Raw genomic sequence first — 19,520 nt, 5'->3', positions numbered from 1 at the left:
GGTGAGCTCAGTGAGCCCTTACAGCTGGGGGTTTGAGCACTGCAAGCCCCCAAGAAAATTTTGAAATTTGACCAATTACAGGGACATTTTGAGGCCATGTGAAATGGGTATTAGAGCATATTCTAAAATCAATATTAAGTACTTCAACCCATTGGCTTATGATTTTATCACTAAAAAATCCCATCAATTTTGTAGAGAAATTCACTCATTAAAAAAAAGTTGCTTCAGGGGCCCCTCCAGGATTGGGGGCCCTAAAGCTTAAGCTTCATTAGTTTCACAGTAGATCCACCTCTGGGGAGGAGGAAGCTGGGGGGGAGAGAAAGCCACAGTGGGCTAAGCAGCAGAGGCTGGGTGCCTTGCTGGGCCTGGGGCAGTTGCGGCAACGATGGGGGGAAGAAGCCTCAATGGGCCATGGGGGGAGGAGATAGGATTGCCCTCAAGCAGGGGGAAGATGGGATCCCCCCATCAGTTTCATGGGCTCCCACTAGGGTTCCCAAGTGCCCGCTTCTGGTGGGCAATCTAACACCCATTGTTCTCCTTGCCTGCTGACCCCCAGTTGGCGGGCGGGAGATTTAGGGAGGCGGGGTTGGGGGTTGCCACCAGTGTCATCTTTGTGATGACGTCAGGTCAGGTTTGTTGGGGGCAGCCCCAACCCCCTGCCGTGGAGAGAAAAGCAGCCCATCCTCCGTGCCTCCCCTCCAAACAGCTGATTGAAAAAAACAGCTGATCAGCGGGGAGGTTCTGGGGTGGGCGGGGAGGGTCGCTGGAGAGGAGAAAACAAGGTGAGCACGGCAGCCGCCGCAGGGAAAGCCTAAAGAGCCGGCCCAGACCTGTGTCTTCCTCCGAGGGAGACCTAAGGCTTCCTGAAACACTACCTGCAGCAAAACAAACAAAAAATGCCTGGAGGGAGCTCTGCTTGCCGCTGAGGAAGGAGAGCTGGCGCTGAGTCTTCAGACGCTGGTGATTTATTCCACGCTTTAGCATCGCACTGGGGGGACTCTCCAGCACTCGCAAAAAACCTCTATGGAAACTAAATTATGGTTTAACTGGAGAAATAGCATAAGGAAAAGAGTTAAACTCCCTCTTCCCTGGCTTCACGGTCCTAGTCCAGATCCCCCAGCTGCTTCTTAGGGCTAAATTAGGCAGTTGCAGGCTCTGAATTTATTTGTGCCATGACCTTGTAACAACTCATTCTGGGCTATGTTCACAGTTTTCATTAATAGACTTGAATGTCTATGCAAACATACTCTGAATAGACAGATATTTTGATATTCTTATATATTGAGGTTCTCTGGCAATTTTCTGTCATTTCCTTGATCTTTTTATTTTCCCCAAGGTAATACAAAATTGATTCTACTGAGCATCTAAGTGATGTCAGGTTTTTATCTAAGGCTTATTTCTGACTCTTAGGGGTTAATGTAAGGTGTATTTTTGATACAATTCCCAGTGGCTGCTAAGGGTGTTTATCAGCCTTGGCAACAATTCAAACCTCAGTGAATTTATCCAGAGCGCTGTTCCATCAAATTCTAAACAGCCTTTAATAGCTTTGCCAAATAAACTATCCTTGACAGCCAAATGTATATCTAATGCCTGGCTGGTTGCACATTTGTGCTGCCCATCCAATGCACATGAAAGAAATTGTTTTATATTCAACATCTGATGGCTTTTGCAAAAATCTGACTCAAGAAATATTCCAAGCCAGTTGCAGAACACTGCATAAAGTATTGTGGGCAACAAATCAAACCTCTCCAGTGGAAGCTTTTCCTTCCGCATCAGAGTTTTGTTCTTAAAAGTGCTCCAAAGATGCAACCAGTTTATGCAGTTAATCATACTTTGAGTGAAATCTTGAATGGATTTCCATTCTAACCTTTGATTATAGGGGATCAAGGGTGCATAGCATTCACATTTCTGGAGATTATATATAGCACTTTGAGTATGGACAGCCTCTCTGTGAGGGCAGTACTGACTGAAAGAAGGAACCGTTCCCAAAAATTAATTTATTCTGGGGTATAAAGGTATGAATTTTTGAAAATGTCATAAAATTGTTAACCTGCAAAAAAACTCTTTTGGGGGCATAAAATAAATAGCCATTACTCGAGATACATGTGGAATGGTTAATAAATAATATGTTTATGAATACTTTGGTAGTTGCAGGTACAAATTAATCTATTCTACACATTCTAGGTACAAATTGCAGGTACAAATTAATCTATTTTACATGCATGTCCAACAATTTTTAGAGGATCAGAAAAGCCAAATAACACATACAAATCCAGGCACAGGGTGATGAAAGTGGATGGAGAAAATGTTTTCTCCTTTTCTCATAATACTAAAACTCAGGGACACCCAAGAAAATTGTAGGGAAATGGTTTAAGGATAGACTATCAATCAAATTTTATTTCATTACAATATCAGCTCTGAATAAAAGTCAAAGTTAGGTTTAAGGATAGACAAAAGGAAGTACTTTACTCAATGAGAAATTAAACTGTGGAATTCACTACCAGAGGAAGTAGTGATGGCCATGAGCATAGATGGCTTTAAAAAGGGGTTAGACAGATTCATGGAGGCAAGGCCCATCAATGGCTACTAAACATGTTGATTAAAGGGAGCTTCCCTATCCAGAGGCAGCAAACCTCTGAATACCAGTGCTAGGTAGCAGAATCAGGAAGGAAGAAGTTAGTTTTTATATGCCAACTTTTCCTCCCACTTAAAGAAGAACCAAACCAGCTTACAATCACCTTCCCTTCCCCTCGCCACAACAGACACCCTGTGAGGTAGATGAGACTGAGAGAGCTCTAAGATTGCTGTGACTAGCCCAAGGTAATCCAGCTGGCTTCATGAGTAGGTGTGGTGAAACCAACCCAGTTCACCAGATTAGCATCTGCCGTTCTCCAGATTAGAGTCCACCGCTCCAAACCACTGCTCTTAACCACTACACCACAGCCTCATCCTTTATGCCCTGTCTGTTTGGCAGTCCAGGGCAACTGTGTGAACCTGTATGTTGGACTAGATGGACCACTGGTCTGATCTAAAACGTTCTGCTTATGTTCTTGTTTCCACACTACATTGGTAGCTAGAAGTTATAGCACTGGTATTCCCTCCCATATGGCCAGGACAGCATGGGAAGCCTTGGGCCAAATGTGAAGAGCTCATGCTGTGATTATTTCCCATTCCAGCATTATGTCCATTTCCAGAAGGTACAACAGAGAGAGGAAAGAGGAGTAACCCAGCAAACTTCTAACACATGCCCATGGGCTTCTTCATTGACACAGGAAGGACAATTCTACCAAAACAATTTGAGAAGGTGCCTTTGAAAACATCTTGTTCTTGCTATGAATTCTTTTCAGTAGCTTCCACAAGTGGAGAAAGAGATGCTGCCTAATACCAACAGCACTGCTTTTGAATGAGAAAACTCCCAAAAGAGCTCAACTAATGTTCTAAGACATTTTTAGCAATAAATTTGAATAAGAACATAGCACTGATATAGCAGCCCTGACCTGGATGGCCCAGGCTAGCCTGATCTCGTCAGATCTCAGAAGCTAAGCAGGGTCAGCCCTGGTTAGTATTTGGATGGGAGACCACCAAGGAATACCAGGGTTGCTGTGCAGAGGAAGGCCCTGGCAAACCACCTCTGTTAGTCTCTTGCCATGAAACCCCCAAAAAGGGGTCGCCATAAGTCGGCTGCGACTTGACGGCACTTCACACACACACACTGATGTAGCACAGCATGTAGTAATTAATTTCACCATCTCTCAATTTTAAACAGTAAGGTACCTTCCAGGTGATCTAGATTAATCTCTATAGCCTACTTTCATTTTAAACAGGCTCTGTTCCTTGTAGTGATCATTTTAAATAACTGCTGCGTGCGATCCTGAAAATGTGTGTGTGTGTGTGTATGCTACATTTTCAGGATTGCATGCAGCAGTTATTTAAAATGATCACTACAAGGAACAGAGCCTGTTTATATAGAAATAAGAAAGAACAACAATAAATGTGTTCACAACAGTAACCTGATTCCAGAAATCCACAACAAACTGTTAGGAATCAAAGAAAGATTAATGGAATACTGGTGGGACGAATGCAGTCTCTGAGCCCTGATTGTTGGCTCTCCAAAGCAACTCTTTGGCCATTGTGTGAAACAGAATCCTGAACTTCATGGTCTACTGGTCTGATCCAGCAGGCCACTTCTTATGCTTTAAGTGTGTATAGTAAAAAAAAAAAAAAAAAAAAAAAAAGTCAAAATGCTATAGGGAAACTTTATCTATTGTTGTTTTATCAAATGTGTTTAATAGTGTGACTTCCAGATTCCACAGATTCAATCAGACCTCCATTCTTCACTAGCCATTAGATAAAAGATAAAGAAATGCTTCACATGGTATAGCGCAGGGGTCGGCAAAGTGCGGCTCCCAAGCCGCAAGTGGCTCTTTGGGCCCCTGAGTGTGGCTCTTCCCACGTGCGTGCACGCAGGTCGCGAATGTCGGTCGAGACGGGGGGCGGGGGGGGGAATGAGACAAATACCAGTATGGCAGTACCAAAAGGGGGTGGGAGAGAGTCTGTGCAGGAGGCTCTCGCGTGACAAAGGAGTGACAACGTGCCGCTGGTGCTGGCGGGCCTGCTGTGGGGAGAGAGTCTGTGCAGGAGGCACTCGAGTGATGAAGCAGCGACCGCGTGCCGCTAATGCTGGTGGGCCTGCTGTGGGGATTGGTTTTTTTTTAAGCAGCGGAGGGAATGGCCGCCGTGTCGATATTTGTACGGTAAGCCCAAGTTTTCTTTTAGGATTGGGAGGGGTTGTGATGGAGCATCCCAGCCTCTAATTCACATTGTGCCAAAGGACGCGTGTCGCCCGGACGAGGAAGCCCCGCGCAGCGCCTTTCTCTCCACTCTTGAGGTTGCCCACAGCCCGGAGGGGAGGGGGAGGCAGAGAGCGAGCTGCCCCGGCCGCCGCCACCTCCCCCCTCCCTGCCGCGTGGGCCCTCCTTCCTCTCGGGCTGGCAAGGGGAGCGCCAGAGCGCGGTGCTCCCTGCAGTGTAGAGGGGGGCTTGCCAATGACGGAGGGGCCTAAGCCCCGAGGCGCCTTCCCTGGCCCCGTGTTCGGCCCCGCTCGGCGCCTTTCTCTCCACTCTTGAGGCCGTCCATAGCCCGGAGGGGAGGGAGAGGCAGAGAGTGAGCTGCCCCGGTGGCCACCACCTCCTCCCTCCCTGCTGCGCGGGCCCTCCTTCCTCCCGGGCTGGCAAGGGGAGCGCCAGAGCATGGCGCTCCCTGCAGTGTAGAGGGGGGCTTGCCAATGACGGAGGGGCCTAAGCCCTGAGGCGCCCTCCCTGGCCCCTCGGCCAGTTCACAGCACAAGTGGTTTGCTTTGAAAGACCTGGAGAAGGAAGACATGATGATTTTTAACACCTGGTATAGTATTCCTGACTCATGATCAGTTGAAAAAACTAGGGTTTGCTGTTCTTTCCCTTTTCGGTTCTACATATTCATGCGAGCAAGCTTTTTCAAGCATGAACCTTATCAAGAGTTAATTGAGAAGTCGTCTTATTGATGAGAACCTGGAATCATGCCTAAAATTAAAAACAACAACATACAAACCTGACTTACCCAAACTTTCCAAGGAGATGCAAGGCCATTGTTCACATTAAGTGTTTGTCAGTCATTGTCCTGATTTAATGTTATGGATACGTTACTTACAATTTAATTTATATCAATAAATAAGATCATTATTAAGTATGATGTCAAGTTTTATTCAGTGTACCTATAGTTTAATTAAGACTTACAACTTTAATTAAAGTTTATTAAGTTAATAAACAGTGTACCTACCTATATATTTTAAGTTTAAAAAATTTGGCTCTCAAAAGAAATCTCAATCGTTGTACTGTTGATATATGGCTCTCTTGACTAATGAGTTTGCCGACTCCTCGTATAGCGTCACCTGAAGTACAGAGTGTGGTCTTTCTAGTACATTCAGAACCACTTAATGTATGAATAAGCCAGGCCTATGCGACTAAATCCATCCTGGGATGGTGTTTACGTACCATGTTTAACTCACAGTAACTTCATCATTCAACACATAGCAAGTTAGCATCTTCTGTTTATTACCAACAGAGGCCATTAACCAAAAGAAAAACCTCTGTGAGAACTTGTTACATGGCACTAGCTGTTGAAATGTGTGAACACCTTTGGCTTTCAATATCTGGAAAGCAGCTAAATTTTAAATGTTATCGTCTAAAAGAAAATATGTGCAGGTAATTTATGCTAAACATTTAGAAATCAGAGCAGTCCGAGAAGTAAAGAAGCCATACATCACTAATAGAGCAATCCTAAGGGAGGGGCGCTCAATGTGCTCAGAGAACCGACTGACCCCTACACCAGTATATCTCCAAGATACACCTATGTAAGGGCCAGTTATGTGGATGCAGGACCCTAGTACTGCTGTGCAGCTCTTGGCTGCCAGCGGAGCTCTGCAGTGGCTGCCCACCAGCACAACTGAGGCACAGGTGTGGTTGTTGGTGGTTTGCAGGGTTAGTTGGCTCCTTAGGCCCTTTCAGCCCGGTAATGCCCCCTGACAGCGGTGCCAAGTTGCACTGTCAAAAAATACGGCAAGCAAGTGGTTCCCCCCCCACACTGCCCATTATTTCCAAAGCAGCTCAGAATGCTGACTATGGGTGCGTCCAATATCTCCCACCTCTGCAGTGGCCAAGTCCCCTCTCCAGCACACTACCACTGCCCCCCAGCTCTACCAAAACCCTGGCCAGGATGCCCCATGACTCACAAGGTAGGGCACATGGCATGGGAGTCTGCCTGACAACTCCTGGCCATGTGGACTTAGAGGAAGTGGTGAGGTACTTTGGTGGCAGGAAAAGCACAGAGAGGGCACATAGCACTACTGGGCAAGCACTTTGTGCCAACACTCAAAGCGGAGAACATAGTCCACACTCTTTGGCTGAACTCTCCCAGTTCTTAACCCAAATAGGAACCCCATCTTTAGAGGCAGGACCCAAAGGGGCAGCCATTCACTTATGGGTATGCAGGGGCCTGTTCCCCAACCCTCCTTCCCCACTTGAGGCCAGGAGCTGTGCTGGCAATGCTGCCCCCGGCACCCAAACCCAGAAGCATTGACAATCAAGTGGGGGGCAGCAGGAGGTGCAGACCCCCGCCGCCATGGCCTCTCATGCGCAAGGAGGATTGGTGCATGGGGTGTGCCCAGGGAGAGTTGCTGTGGGAGGGGGGACAAGTTTTTGCCTCTGCACTGGGCTGACAGCTCATTCAATGGCTGGGCTTCCCCTCAGACTGGGTGGTTTTTTGGGGTGGGGGCAGAGCCCCACCATTCTAGGGGCAGTAGTTTAGCACACAATCCTTGAACTTATTCCCTTGGAGGAGCAGAGCACTGCTGAGGTAGATGCATCTTTAGCACTCGCTGTGTTCTTTAATAATCTTTAATAAGGTTATGTTTTTCTGTTTCTTTTTCATTTTGTTAACTTTTAGGTCTTTTTTGTTCAAGATTAAAAATACATTTTTTTAAAAATCTCAGGAATTTTGACGGAGAGACCTGATTCAAATCCCCACCCTACTATTTATTTATCTACATTATCTACACTTTTCTCACTGAGATTCAAGGTGGCTTACTCAGTGTAAACCAACACTATTGGTAGAATGATATAATGAACATGGAAATGGAATGGAACCGGGATTACCGAAAATCGGAAAACAAAGCACATATATAAGAAATGATGTGTTAACAATGCAGAGCATAGTATTTCATAGAGAAGACTGCCGTGAGAGCAAGATAATACACACAGAAAACAGACAATACATGCTATTCTTCAGTCCTGTTCCCTTTATTGGAGCACTTCACTGGGTGATCTTGGCTTACTTAATATACCTCAGCTTAATCTACCTTGCATGGCTTCCGAGTATCACTACTTAATACAATATTATAATTACAGAGAGATAAATCTGTACCAGAGATGGGCTCATTCAGTTATCAATGCTTTTGTTTAACTCTTTGATCCATTATCCTAATGCATACATTAGGTTTGGACTTGACAAAGAAGCTGACAAGATTGGCAGGAGCTACATAGTTAATTGGGAGTATTTCCTGTAGTCGACTTGGCTCCATTTTAGGAGAAGTTCTGTACCTTATCCTATGGTGTTTCTGGACTCCCAGTTGTGTATTATGGTCCTGAAGTGGGAAAATCAGAAGCATAGGCTGAATGAGCACTTTCTTAATGTGTCTGGTTTGGATCTAAGACACTTGGATTTATATCCCATTTCAGCCAAGGATACAGGGACTGGGCCCAGTTCACACATCCAAACACAATTGCATGGAGTCACATCGCTAGCTACTCATGAGAAGCATCTTCCACTGGCGAAGTGGAAGAATTGCTGGAAACCCATGGGAGCCACTTGACAAAAACATCTTGCTATGTGGTTTGTGAAATGGCTTCTTTTTCTTGCATCTGTGAATAGGGCCTTAACCTGGTTCCTTTACAGGGCTGAGGTGCCTGAATGAAGCCGGGGAGCAGCAGTGGATTTTAACTTTTTAATAGAGTTGTAAGTTCTACAATAGTGCCATTGCTTTCTGTGGTGCACACATTCATTTTATCTCACAACATATTTGGCAGATTTTGGGGGCATCACAAAAACCTGTGGACAGGTTAAAATGGATACTAGTCATGACGCATACGTATTATCTCCAGGATCAGAGGAGCATGCCAATTATCTTAGGTGCTGTGGAACACAGGTAGGATGGTGCTGCTGCAGTCGTTTTGTTTGGGGGCTTCCTAGAGGCACCTGGTTGGCCTCTGTGTGAGCAGACTGCTGGACTTGATGGTCCTTGGTCTGATTCAGCAGGGCTTTTCTTAAGTTCTTATGACAGAGATGAAAGTGGCCAGAGTGTGTAAATTGTAGGCATCTATTTCCTCTGTCATATCAAATTGACTTATCTGATAGATTTGACAACTTCCTGGGGGGCCTGAAATTCTCCTGGACTTACAATGGATATCTAGCCTACAGAGATCAGTTCCCTCAGAGAAAATGGCAGGGTGGACTCTATGACATCACATCCCTGCTGAGTTTCCATCCTTCCCCAAACCTCCCCTACTCTAGGTGCCACTCCCAAATGTCTAGGAATTCCCCAAGCTGCAGTTGCCATCTCTATTCTCTGGCAAAATCTTTTGTGTGTCCTTCAGCTTAGGAAAATGTTATCAGCTATTCCAAACTTTAGGAACAGCTGTAAATCATAGTAAAATGTTTTATTTAAGATTCTTACCAAAGTAAAAGCGAGGGTATTTATAAAAGTATCTAAAAGTGAAAGTTTTTTTTTTTTTACTGAATGGTATTCTGCAATTTTGCTATGAAGGCTGCTTATAATACAAAGGAAACAATGACATTTCTGCATGAAAGAGGAAAAATTCAATTTCAGCATATGCTGCAGCAGACACAAAAAGATGGAGACTATTAAACTCTGCAATGGCAGGTGAGCTCCCCTCCACCGAAAATGAACTCTGACTACAGAAGCTATGTTGGATGGATTTATAGCATGCATTTTATGGCTTTGTTTTATGGAACTCTGCTCTCGGTTCCCAACATTATTTAACAGGCTTCTACGGCAGCATCTAACCTCTGGGTTAGAAGGATGAGGTTAATGGTAAGGCTGTACTGGGGATTATATAATAGCTGCTTCATCAAAGGGCAATATATGCTGACATTTCTTCCCCTCAGAAAAATATTTTTTACTTCCCTTCTTCGGCCTGTCTTGGTTTGCTTTAGAAATTTAAATTTGGTGCTAAGATTTGGTGTTTTGCTGTACTGTGCCACAGAAACTCTATGGAGATCCATGAACGTATGTTGTTGAATTAAGCTGCAGAGTGTATTTCTGCAATGAAACAAGCTCTTTGTATATTAATTTTCCTACATGTAATTCAGATTGACATTTTTTTATCTTGAGAACCACTCCCTTTCCTGCCCCTGAACATGAGCAGTTTCATTTTTTGATTTTTTTAAAAGGCACTATCTATCTATCTAATCATAGAATCAAAGAGCTGGAAGGGACCACCAGGATCATCTAGTCCAACCCCCTGCACAATGCAGGAAATTCACAACTGCCTCCCCCTCACACCCCCAGTGACCCCTACTTAGGGTTGCCAGGTCCCTGTTCGCCACTGGTGGGAGGTTTTTGGGGTGGAGCCTGAGGAGCTCGGGGTTTGGGGAGGGGAGGGACTTCAATGTCATAGAGTCCAATGCCAAAGTGGCCATTTTCTCCAGGTGAACGGATCTCTATCGGCTGGAGGTCAGTTGTAATAGCAGAAGATCTCCAGCTAGTACCTGGAGGTTGGCAATCCTACCCCTACTCCATGCCCAGAAGTAGCCCCCCCCCCCACAAAATCCTCCAGGATCCCTGGCTAATCTGGCCTGGAGGAAAATTGCTTCCTGATCCTGACCCCAAAGTGGTGATCAGCATTACTCTGGGCATGTAAGGAAAGGCCATGATAGCCAAACCCTGACACAACCCTTCCTGCTCTTGGTCTCATGATCTGCCTAAGTTCATAGTCAATACTATACACAGATACACAGAGCATTGTAATGGTAGGTCAAGCAGGTTCTATGAATTCCCAGCTTTCATTTTTAAAAAGTGAGTTTCAAACCCTTTCCTTCACAGAAATATAAGGAAAATGGGATATCTCCGCAATGGAAATGGATCGAGATTTACTTTTTTAAAAGAAAAACAAAAGCTGGAAATTCAGAGAACCTGTTTAACCTATCATTACAGCAATATATTGATATATCAATATTTTAGTGCTATTTTAAAATGTCGCCATGATATTGATACATCAATAAAAGCATGCACAAAAAATAAAAGGAGTGTGTGTGACACCAGCTATGACGACAGTACCCTCCCTTGAAAATCCTGATTATTTAAGGCACACGTGGAAGAAATAAACTGACTCCACGACTGTGAAAATGCAGAGGGAGGGTAGACATGAAAGAACTCTGCCGAAACCGATTCCAGCGCTTGTACATTGACTGCCAAGAAAATCAGAAGTAAATTGAGCATGTAGAAAAGACCTTAGATTTAGAAGGATGTAACTCTGTTTGGATTGCCCCATTCAGAGTATTAATGTGAAATGCAGAGATGTTCCTGTTTGGGAAGCCTTAGATCTCAGAAATTTTTTTTTGCGCTTTCTTTTCTCTTCAATATTGCTTTTCTGGTACTGTCACATTCCATGCACTTAAGTATGGCACAGGAAGCCTTAGGATCACCCTGAAACAGCATCACTTTTTCAGTATTAAGGAAGCACAAGGAGCAAAAATAGCCTTATACATAAGAACATAAGAAAGGCCCTGCTGGATCAGACCCAGGCCCATCAAGTCCAGCAGTCTGTTCACACAGTGGCCAACCAGATTCCTCTAGGAAGCCACAAACAGTACCAGTCTCCTAATACCAGTCTCCAATATCTCCAAGTAGTATGAGTCAGAATATTTTTTCAGATCTAACACTGTGAGATAATTACCTCCAAATATTCTTTTCTTTCAAATAATAAAGTAAGTTTCATTGATATTTGTAAACAAATCACAAAGGTATTTGTCTAAATTTTGGAAAGATGGCGCAGAAGCTTGAAATGACAAAACATATTCTTTATGTTTTGGATTTTTATCTTTTGGCTTTGCCTTTTATATATTTCTATAAAAGTGCTCGAAGCTATAAAAAAAGCATCCTTACATGTGAAGAAATACTCACTTTGTGAAGTCCTTTGATATTCCAGTAGATAAAAACCCTTGTAAATGTAAAATTTTATTATGGTTTAGAGATAAATGCACAGATTCCTTTTTTTTGTAGTCTCACAAAGGCATTTCAAAGTTTAGTTTTCCAGCAACTGGCAGGAAATAACATTTTTGAAAAAGAAGTAAACTGATTTCTTTTTATATCTAGTATTTTCACTCTCTTGCTTTGCTAATTATTAACAGCTATTGAGATGAAATACCTCAATTTCTTTCAGACTCTAAATGTTATCTCAAAACTATATGAAAAGAATATGAATTGATAAACCACAACGGAGGCAAGAAAATGGTGTGTATATTATCACACAGCTGAGAGAGATAATGAATGTTCTTAAAAGCATAATGTTTTATGAATACCACTGCTCTTTTATGACTCCACCCTTTTGCTGATAAGGGCATAAAGTGTTTAGAAGCAGTTGTTAGGAAGAGACAAGATATAACAGAAATGTTGCTTAGTATTGACTATTTCATCATGAAAAAAGGCGGCATGGTATAGCCTGATCTCATCATATCTTGGAAGCTAAGCAGGGTCAGTGCTTGGATGGGAGATCGCCAAGGAGGAAGTCTGCAGAGAAAGGCAATGGCAAAACACCTCTGCTTCTCATTTGCCTTGAAAGCCCCTTGCTGGGATCACCATAACTTGGCAGTGACTTGACAGTACTTTACACAAATACACACTGACTATCTCAGTGAGGGAAAAAGATACCCTTTTGTTATAAAAAACGATAAGGAACAGATGTTAGAGCTAATACTTCCAGAAAAGGTGACATATATACATATACTGCAAAAAGAATATGTTTTTTTTTACTAATGGGCGCCCAATGCTTTTAACATGAAGCTGGCCTATAGTAGCCAAGTGCCATTTACAAAGGGAATTAAGTGTCCAACCAATAGGGTTGCCAACCTCCAGGTACTAGCTGGAGATCTGCTATTACAACTGATTTCCAGTCAATAGATATCAGTTCACCTGGAGAAAATGGCTGCTTTGGCAACTGGACTCTATGGTATTGAAGTCCCTCCACTCCCCAAGCCCCACCCTCCTCAGGCTTCACCCCAAAAATCTCCCACTGGTGGTGAAGAGGGACCTGGCAACCCTAAAATCTAGCCATTGTGGTATAGTGGTTAGAGTCTTGCTGTATCAATTCTACAGATACTCTAAAATGATCTGGTGGCATTTGTGTACTCTAATGATTCCATTTAATCGCTGCAACAGTGTTCTAGATGGTAGTAAGCCTGTTTATTTTTTTGCTTCTGGTTGAGTGGTATAGCTATGTATTTTGCATGTCAATATTTGAGGCAGTGTTTTTGGTGGGGAGATCTGAAGCCCATTCCCAGCTGAACATAAGGATCTTACTGCAAGAAAGGTTGCTGAGAAGGGATGGAGGTGATGGCTCCTGCTTTCCAATATTTTTGTGTTCTAGCCTTGTTGGGATGCAGTGATATTTCCTGGTGGAGATCAGAAGGACACAGATCTCCCTGATCAGCAGGGATCACTCTCCCCTCCAGAAAGCATTGCTAAATCACAGCACAGCTAGATCAAATTGCTATTTTCTGGGCCCACTAAGATGATTGAGAATCAGGGGACCAGCTAGGATTGTTCTGTTCCACACACCCTGAAAAATTGCTGAGTCCCAGCAGAGGTATGCAGACGCCTGGAAGCTGGCTTCTGATCTCCCCACCCCATGCTTCCTGCTCCTTCTCCACAGTCACTGTGCCCCAGCCTTGTTGTAATGAAGAGATATTTCATGGGAGAGCAGAAATGAGAAGTTATTCACTTCTAATCTGTAACTTCATTGTGTCCCAACCTTGCTGGGAAGTTTGGGAGGAGTTTGGGGAGGCAAAGTATACTCAGGCTGCTGTTCCTATGCTTCTTGCAGTGTACCTGCAAGGCTGGGGTGCAGTGAGAAGCATGGGTTGGGGAGACAAGATCAGAAGGAATTGTTTTCTGTTTTCCTCATTCCAGGGGTCTTGCTGTCTTCCAGCCTTGCAGGGACACATCATGAAGCTTGGGGAGGAGAACAGTAGCCCTCTCAATAGATGCCTACTTTGGCTTCTGATCTCCTTCTCCAAACTCTCCCCTGTGTCCATGAAAGGCTGGAATAGAAGAAGAAGAGGAAAAGGAGGAGTTAGAGTTGGTTTTTATATGCTGACTGTCTCTAAGTCACTTAAGGAAGGTGGTGCAGAGAGAGCTTTAACTAGCCCAAGGTCACCCAGCTGGCTTCATGTGTAGGAGTGGGGAAACAAATCCAGCTCACCAGATTAGCCTCTGCTGCTCATGTGGAGGAGTGGGGAATCAAACCCAGTTCTCCAGACCTTAGTCCACCACTCTTAACCACTACACCACGCTGGGAGAACAGAATCAGGATCTTAGCTGATTGGGGGAGCTCAGCTGAGATTTGATGGGTTCTGTACCTCCAAGCTTCTTCCTATGTCCCAGTCTTACAAGATACAGGGAGAAGCTGGAGGGGTGGGGGGAGATCAGAAGTTGAAAGTAGTGTTCTTATCTCTGAGCCCCTGCAAGGCTGGGACGCAGCAACAAGTTTTCTGTTCATGCCAAACATGCACAAAAAGCTGAAAAGCTTGTTGAATAACCGATCAGCTTCATGCCTAGCAATCTGAGTTTAAGGGAAATTGGCAGATTTTTGAACACCCCTAGTTATAAAGAGAAGTGTAATACACTGGAAGTATAACAGGACAGCCTTGTCATACCCACCTCCCACACAATGTCACTCTATCTTTCAGTGTTGGACCAGTGGCAGTTATGCATACAGAAAAGATCAAGGCATTTGTTATCTGTCGTACAGGGTTTACAGTTCTGATATTAACATCCAAGCCTGTTGCCCTCCAGTGTCTGTTCTTTTGGCTTTTATTCCCAGAGCTTCAACACCTGACTCTAAATGGATGTCAAGCCATACAATTTGTTAAATGCAAGTAACCATAAATAATTACAAATCAATTAGCCAACTTAAGCCAAACTCCCCACCCCACACCCCAGAAAATCATTTAAGAATGACTAAGTAAAATAAGCAGCTTCCATGCGGCAAAGCATTTGCATTTCAATTTGACGTTTTACTCACAATAACACCATTTCAAATACATTTTACTAAATATGGGAACTGATCTTGTAGAAGAAATCAATTACATTGTTCAGTTTAACTCTTTTTTTTTTTCTTCCCCATGCTATGCTCTAATGTATCACTGTAGCTAAGAACTGCACCCTGGGAAAGACACTTCTCTTCAACTAAAAATCCATGAATAACATTATGTAAAAATTAATTTATGATAAATGATTTAGAATCTTTACTTAGAATGGCTTCTTATTCAAATGTCCTGAGAAAATGACACCTCACCCGTAGAAAGGAGTCAAGGGATCCATTCTCCATGTATTCAACCACAATCATTACAGGTCTGCCTGCAAAGACAGTAAAGGAATATGTTAGGATTATGGGTTTATTAAAGGTTTGTTCTATCTCCAGCTGTTACAAAAAGATTACTTGCATTAGTAAAATATGTTGCTCATTTTACAATCCGCCTCTGTAGTGAAAATGTACTTCATTGTTCTATTATTTCTGAGATGTGTTTCCTCTGATCATGTCGGCAGAGTAACTGAAGGCATTTATTTTCTTTTGCTTTTTAATTCAGTGGCTTAAGTCAGAATCCAGTATTTATAGCCATGCTATCCGACATGGTCCTGAGCACTCCGAAGGGTTTCTTGGGATGCAGGACGTTCATGCTTGCTATGCGTGTACAGTAGGCCAAAAGTGGTCAATATTTATTCCAGTAAAAATGAGTGCTACTATTCCAGTAGCACCTTGAAGACTAAAACCCTGCCAGAAATTTTGTTAGTCTTCAAGGTGCTACCGGACTCCTGCTCTTTTCTACTGCTACAGACAGACTAACAATAACACCATTTCAAATACATTTTACTACTCATCGTGTTCTATCTTTTAACTGGTGCCAGTCTTCTCCCTGTTCTCAAGGATATATGGTCTCTACTTTAAGTATATGTTGGGTATTGTAAATTGATTATTTGGTGTTGTTTTATTTTACGTATTATTGTTATGGTTAAGCTCAAGACCTTTGGTCAAAGGAGATAGTAAATAAATGGAATGGATATATGGTTTCTAAATAGGGTTGCCAACCTCCAGGTACTAGCTGGAGATCTCCTGCTATTATAACTGATCTCCAGCCGATAGAGATCAGTTCACCTGGAGAAAATGGCCGCCTTGGCAATTGGACTCTATGGCATTGAAGTCCCTCCCCTTCCCAAACCCCGCCCTCCTCAGGCTCTGCCCCAAAAACCTCCCGCTGGTGGAAAAAAGGGACCAGGCAACCCTATCTCTAAACAATGACCCTACCATGATTTTTTAAAATATGGAAAATCATTTATATGTGAAATAGCCCCCTTATGGAAATGTTAAAACTCACCACATTAGAGATAATATTAACAGGGTTGAACACATCAGAAACAAACCATTGCTTAGATAAGATTTAATTCCGTGTTCAGATCTGTGCCTGATAGACCACAGTCGCCTTCAGTGACAAGCACTGAAAATGGAGTGAGATTATTTACTTATTTCAGTATTTTGAATTCAACATCTCCTCATCCTGAAAAAATATTTAATTATATCAGCCCCTTAGGTTTCTCTCTAAAGCTGTGAATTTTGTGTGCATCTGCTAGCCTCACAGAATTTGTACTGTATAAAAAGAATATTTTCTTTTTAAACAAATATATTTTCACATGTATGGATGAACAACGAAGGGCCAGTTCTAGCGTTGCCAACCTCGAGGTAGTAGCTGGAGATCTCCCACTATTACAACTTATCTCCAGCTGATAGAGATCAATTTCCTTGTAGAAAATGGCTGCTTTGGCAATTGGATTTTATGGCATTGAAGTCCCTCCCCGAACCTCACCCTCTTCAGGCTCCACTCCAAAAATCTCCAGTAATTTCCCAACCCAGATCTGGCAACCCTAGCTAGTTCAGATGATAGGCTAGGCCAGGGTCTGGTGAAGAGTGGGAGAAGAGGCAAAGTATGTCTTACCTCCCTACCTATTTGTTGTACTGGGTGCAGTTTCAGTAGCTGTGGGATCCTTATATTGCATATCATACCATTTGATGTACATTGCCTACATAGGCACAGTTGAAATCCTACTTTAAATATAGGATTGAACTATGTGTACAGAGCCCGCAGATGTGCTGAAGGAAGATTGCACTTGGTAGGTGAGTAGGTAAAGCATGCTTCTTCCATCTCTTGCTTCCCACATGCATAGAGCTGGGATTTTGGTCAAACCAGCCCATGAAGTAATGAACATACATGTGCAAATTGGTCTTGTATGGAATAAAGATATCTAGTGAGACATACAGTTATTCCAAGCATTATTCTGCTTGATATTTTCAGTCTTTCCAGTGCTTTGCAACATGATATACATTATACTTGAGGATTAATATTCCATGCTTGTGATAGATATATCTAAGTCATTTTGGTACTAATTTTAACTTCTGCATTTACTTGATAAGCTTTTCACTTGTTTGTGTTCAGGAGTAAACCATCCCTCCACCTACCTAGGAGAAATGGCCTCATTTACATGCTAATCAGGGTGTCCCATCAGATATTATTTAGGCAATGCTAATAATACAAAGGAGTGAATAATATATACAGAACTATTGTCCTGAATCATTTTGCATGCAAGCCTGGAGAGAATAAAATAGCAAACACATCTTGTGGGAATGCCTCTATTAGTTTTGTGGAACGAGTGTCAGATAAAACAACAAAGGAATAAAGAAACTGGCTATTTTCAAAGAACCTTGTCTATATTTGCCTATTATTACTTTTTAAAATAGTTCTGCTAACAGATACATAGATCCAGTATAACTGGAATTTCACATAGTATTCATATGTGTAAGGATAGGTTCTTAAGTGTAAGGATGTGTCACTGGCAACCAAGATCAGGTTAATTCATGCCATCATATTCCCTATAACTATGTATGGGTGTGAGAGCTGGACAATGAAGAAAGCTGATAGGAAGAAAGTAGATTCCTTTGAAATGTGGTGTTAGAGGAGGGTGTTATGGATATCATGGACCGCCAAAAAAACAAATCAGTGAGTTTTAGATCAAATTAAGCCTGAACTGACCCTAGAAGCTAAAATGACTAAACTGAGGCTGTCATACTTTGGACATATTATGAGAAGACAAGAGTCACTGGAAAAGACAATCATGCTAGGAAAAGTTGAAGGCAGCAGGAAAAGAGGAAGACCCAAAAAGAGATGGATTGACTCTATAGAGGAAGCCACAGCCCTCAGGTTGAAAGATCTGAGCAAGGCTGTTAAGGATAGGACACTTTGGAGGACATTGATTCATAGGGTCGCCATGAGTCGGAAACGACTTGATGGCACTTAACACACACACAGACCTTCATATGTAACTTTGCCAAACCCTTACAAAATGGCATTATTATTTTATTATTAGGCTCCCAGAAGCTTTTCTTTACTAAATATTCTTCCATTTTGATGGGGAAAAATGGGGGTCTTGAGTGTCTGACCACACAAAGACCAACGGCCAGACTCCTTGGCCAGTATAGAGGGTTTTTGCTGCCCACTTATAAGTGATGCTAGCAACGAGAATCCCTATTAAGCAGGGCTGCTTCTGTTATCCCAAGCAAGATCCAATTTTGGGAACCTGCTCTTTATTAGTTCCTATATAGCACCACATGGTTTCTAGGAAAATAACCTACAGTTACTCGGGACAATATTTTTCCCCAATTTCTTTTAATATTAAATTCACAATCAATTATTTTAATATAATTAAAGAGCCATGTCAGAATACAGTTTAATCGGTGTTACAATTACTCTCCGTTCTTATAAACAAAAATGAGTTTTATAGTACCTAAAGACCGACACATTTATTGTAGCATAAATAATAGTTGAATAAATAATTGCTGAATGTTAGCGGAATATGCCTGCCAGCTGTTTAAGATCTACACTGAGCTTCTGTTTCGCTTCTGTTGCAGGTACTTAATGCAAGGCCTTTATTAGCACATTAAAATGTGTGAAGGTTGAAAACTCTCCCCCATCTCTGTTTCTCAACACTAGAAGCTTCCATTGCAGATCTTTGCTACCTTCTTCAATCTGAGTGAACTGGGGATTAAAGTAGTCAATAGTAAATGTATAAAATTTGCATTTAACAGTGGCCCTTCTGGAAGGAAAATTCAGAGCGGTGGGGAATCAGCCATTTCATTTAAAATGTTTTATTTTATGTTGGTTTCTTTACATGCCCCAGTAATTAAGGCGGTCAAAAACTATGAGGGAAAGCGGAGTTTCTAAGGTTTCAAATTAGAGTAGCACAAGTGGCGAACCTGCAAGGACTTATGGGGGTCACATCATTTCCCCCAGTACCCCATTCTCTATACTATTTCCTCTTTCTCTCCTTCTGGCAGTCTCCATATCTTCTCCCCCTTTCCCTGCTTCCTTCTATCTGCCCACCAACCAACTTTTCTTTTATACACCCCCTCCATTCTTCAGCTTTATGTATTATGTACTTCTTTCATTTATACCTTACCTTTCTCCCCAATGGGGACCCAAAACAACTTAAACCATTCTTTTCTCCTCCATTTATTCTAAAAACAACCCTGTGAGGTAGATTAGGCGGAAAGAGAGTAACTTCCACAACATCACCCAACAAGCTTTCATGGTAGAGTGGGGATGGGAACCTGGGTGTCTCAGACCCCAGTCTGCCACTCTAATCA

General features: G+C 42.7%; 1 protein-coding gene across 1 annotated transcript in view; it reads right to left on the bottom strand.

The window, feature by feature from the left end:
• EPHA6 (EPH receptor A6) overlaps positions 1-19,520 on the bottom strand; it is a 492,623-nt gene that overhangs the window by 54,835 nt on the left and 418,268 nt on the right. Inside the window, exon 13 of the mRNA XM_056858093.1 lies at positions 15,126-15,187. Coding sequence (XP_056714071.1) covers positions 15,126-15,187 — 62 coding nt within the window. The remainder of the gene's footprint in view (positions 1-15,125; positions 15,188-19,520) is intronic.

The sequence above is a fragment of the Euleptes europaea genome, chromosome 12, assembly GCF_029931775.1.
Source record: "Euleptes europaea isolate rEulEur1 chromosome 12, rEulEur1.hap1, whole genome shotgun sequence".
Taxonomy (NCBI): domain Eukaryota; kingdom Metazoa; phylum Chordata; class Lepidosauria; order Squamata; family Sphaerodactylidae; genus Euleptes; species Euleptes europaea.
This window is presented reverse-complemented; position numbering and strand designations above follow the sequence as displayed.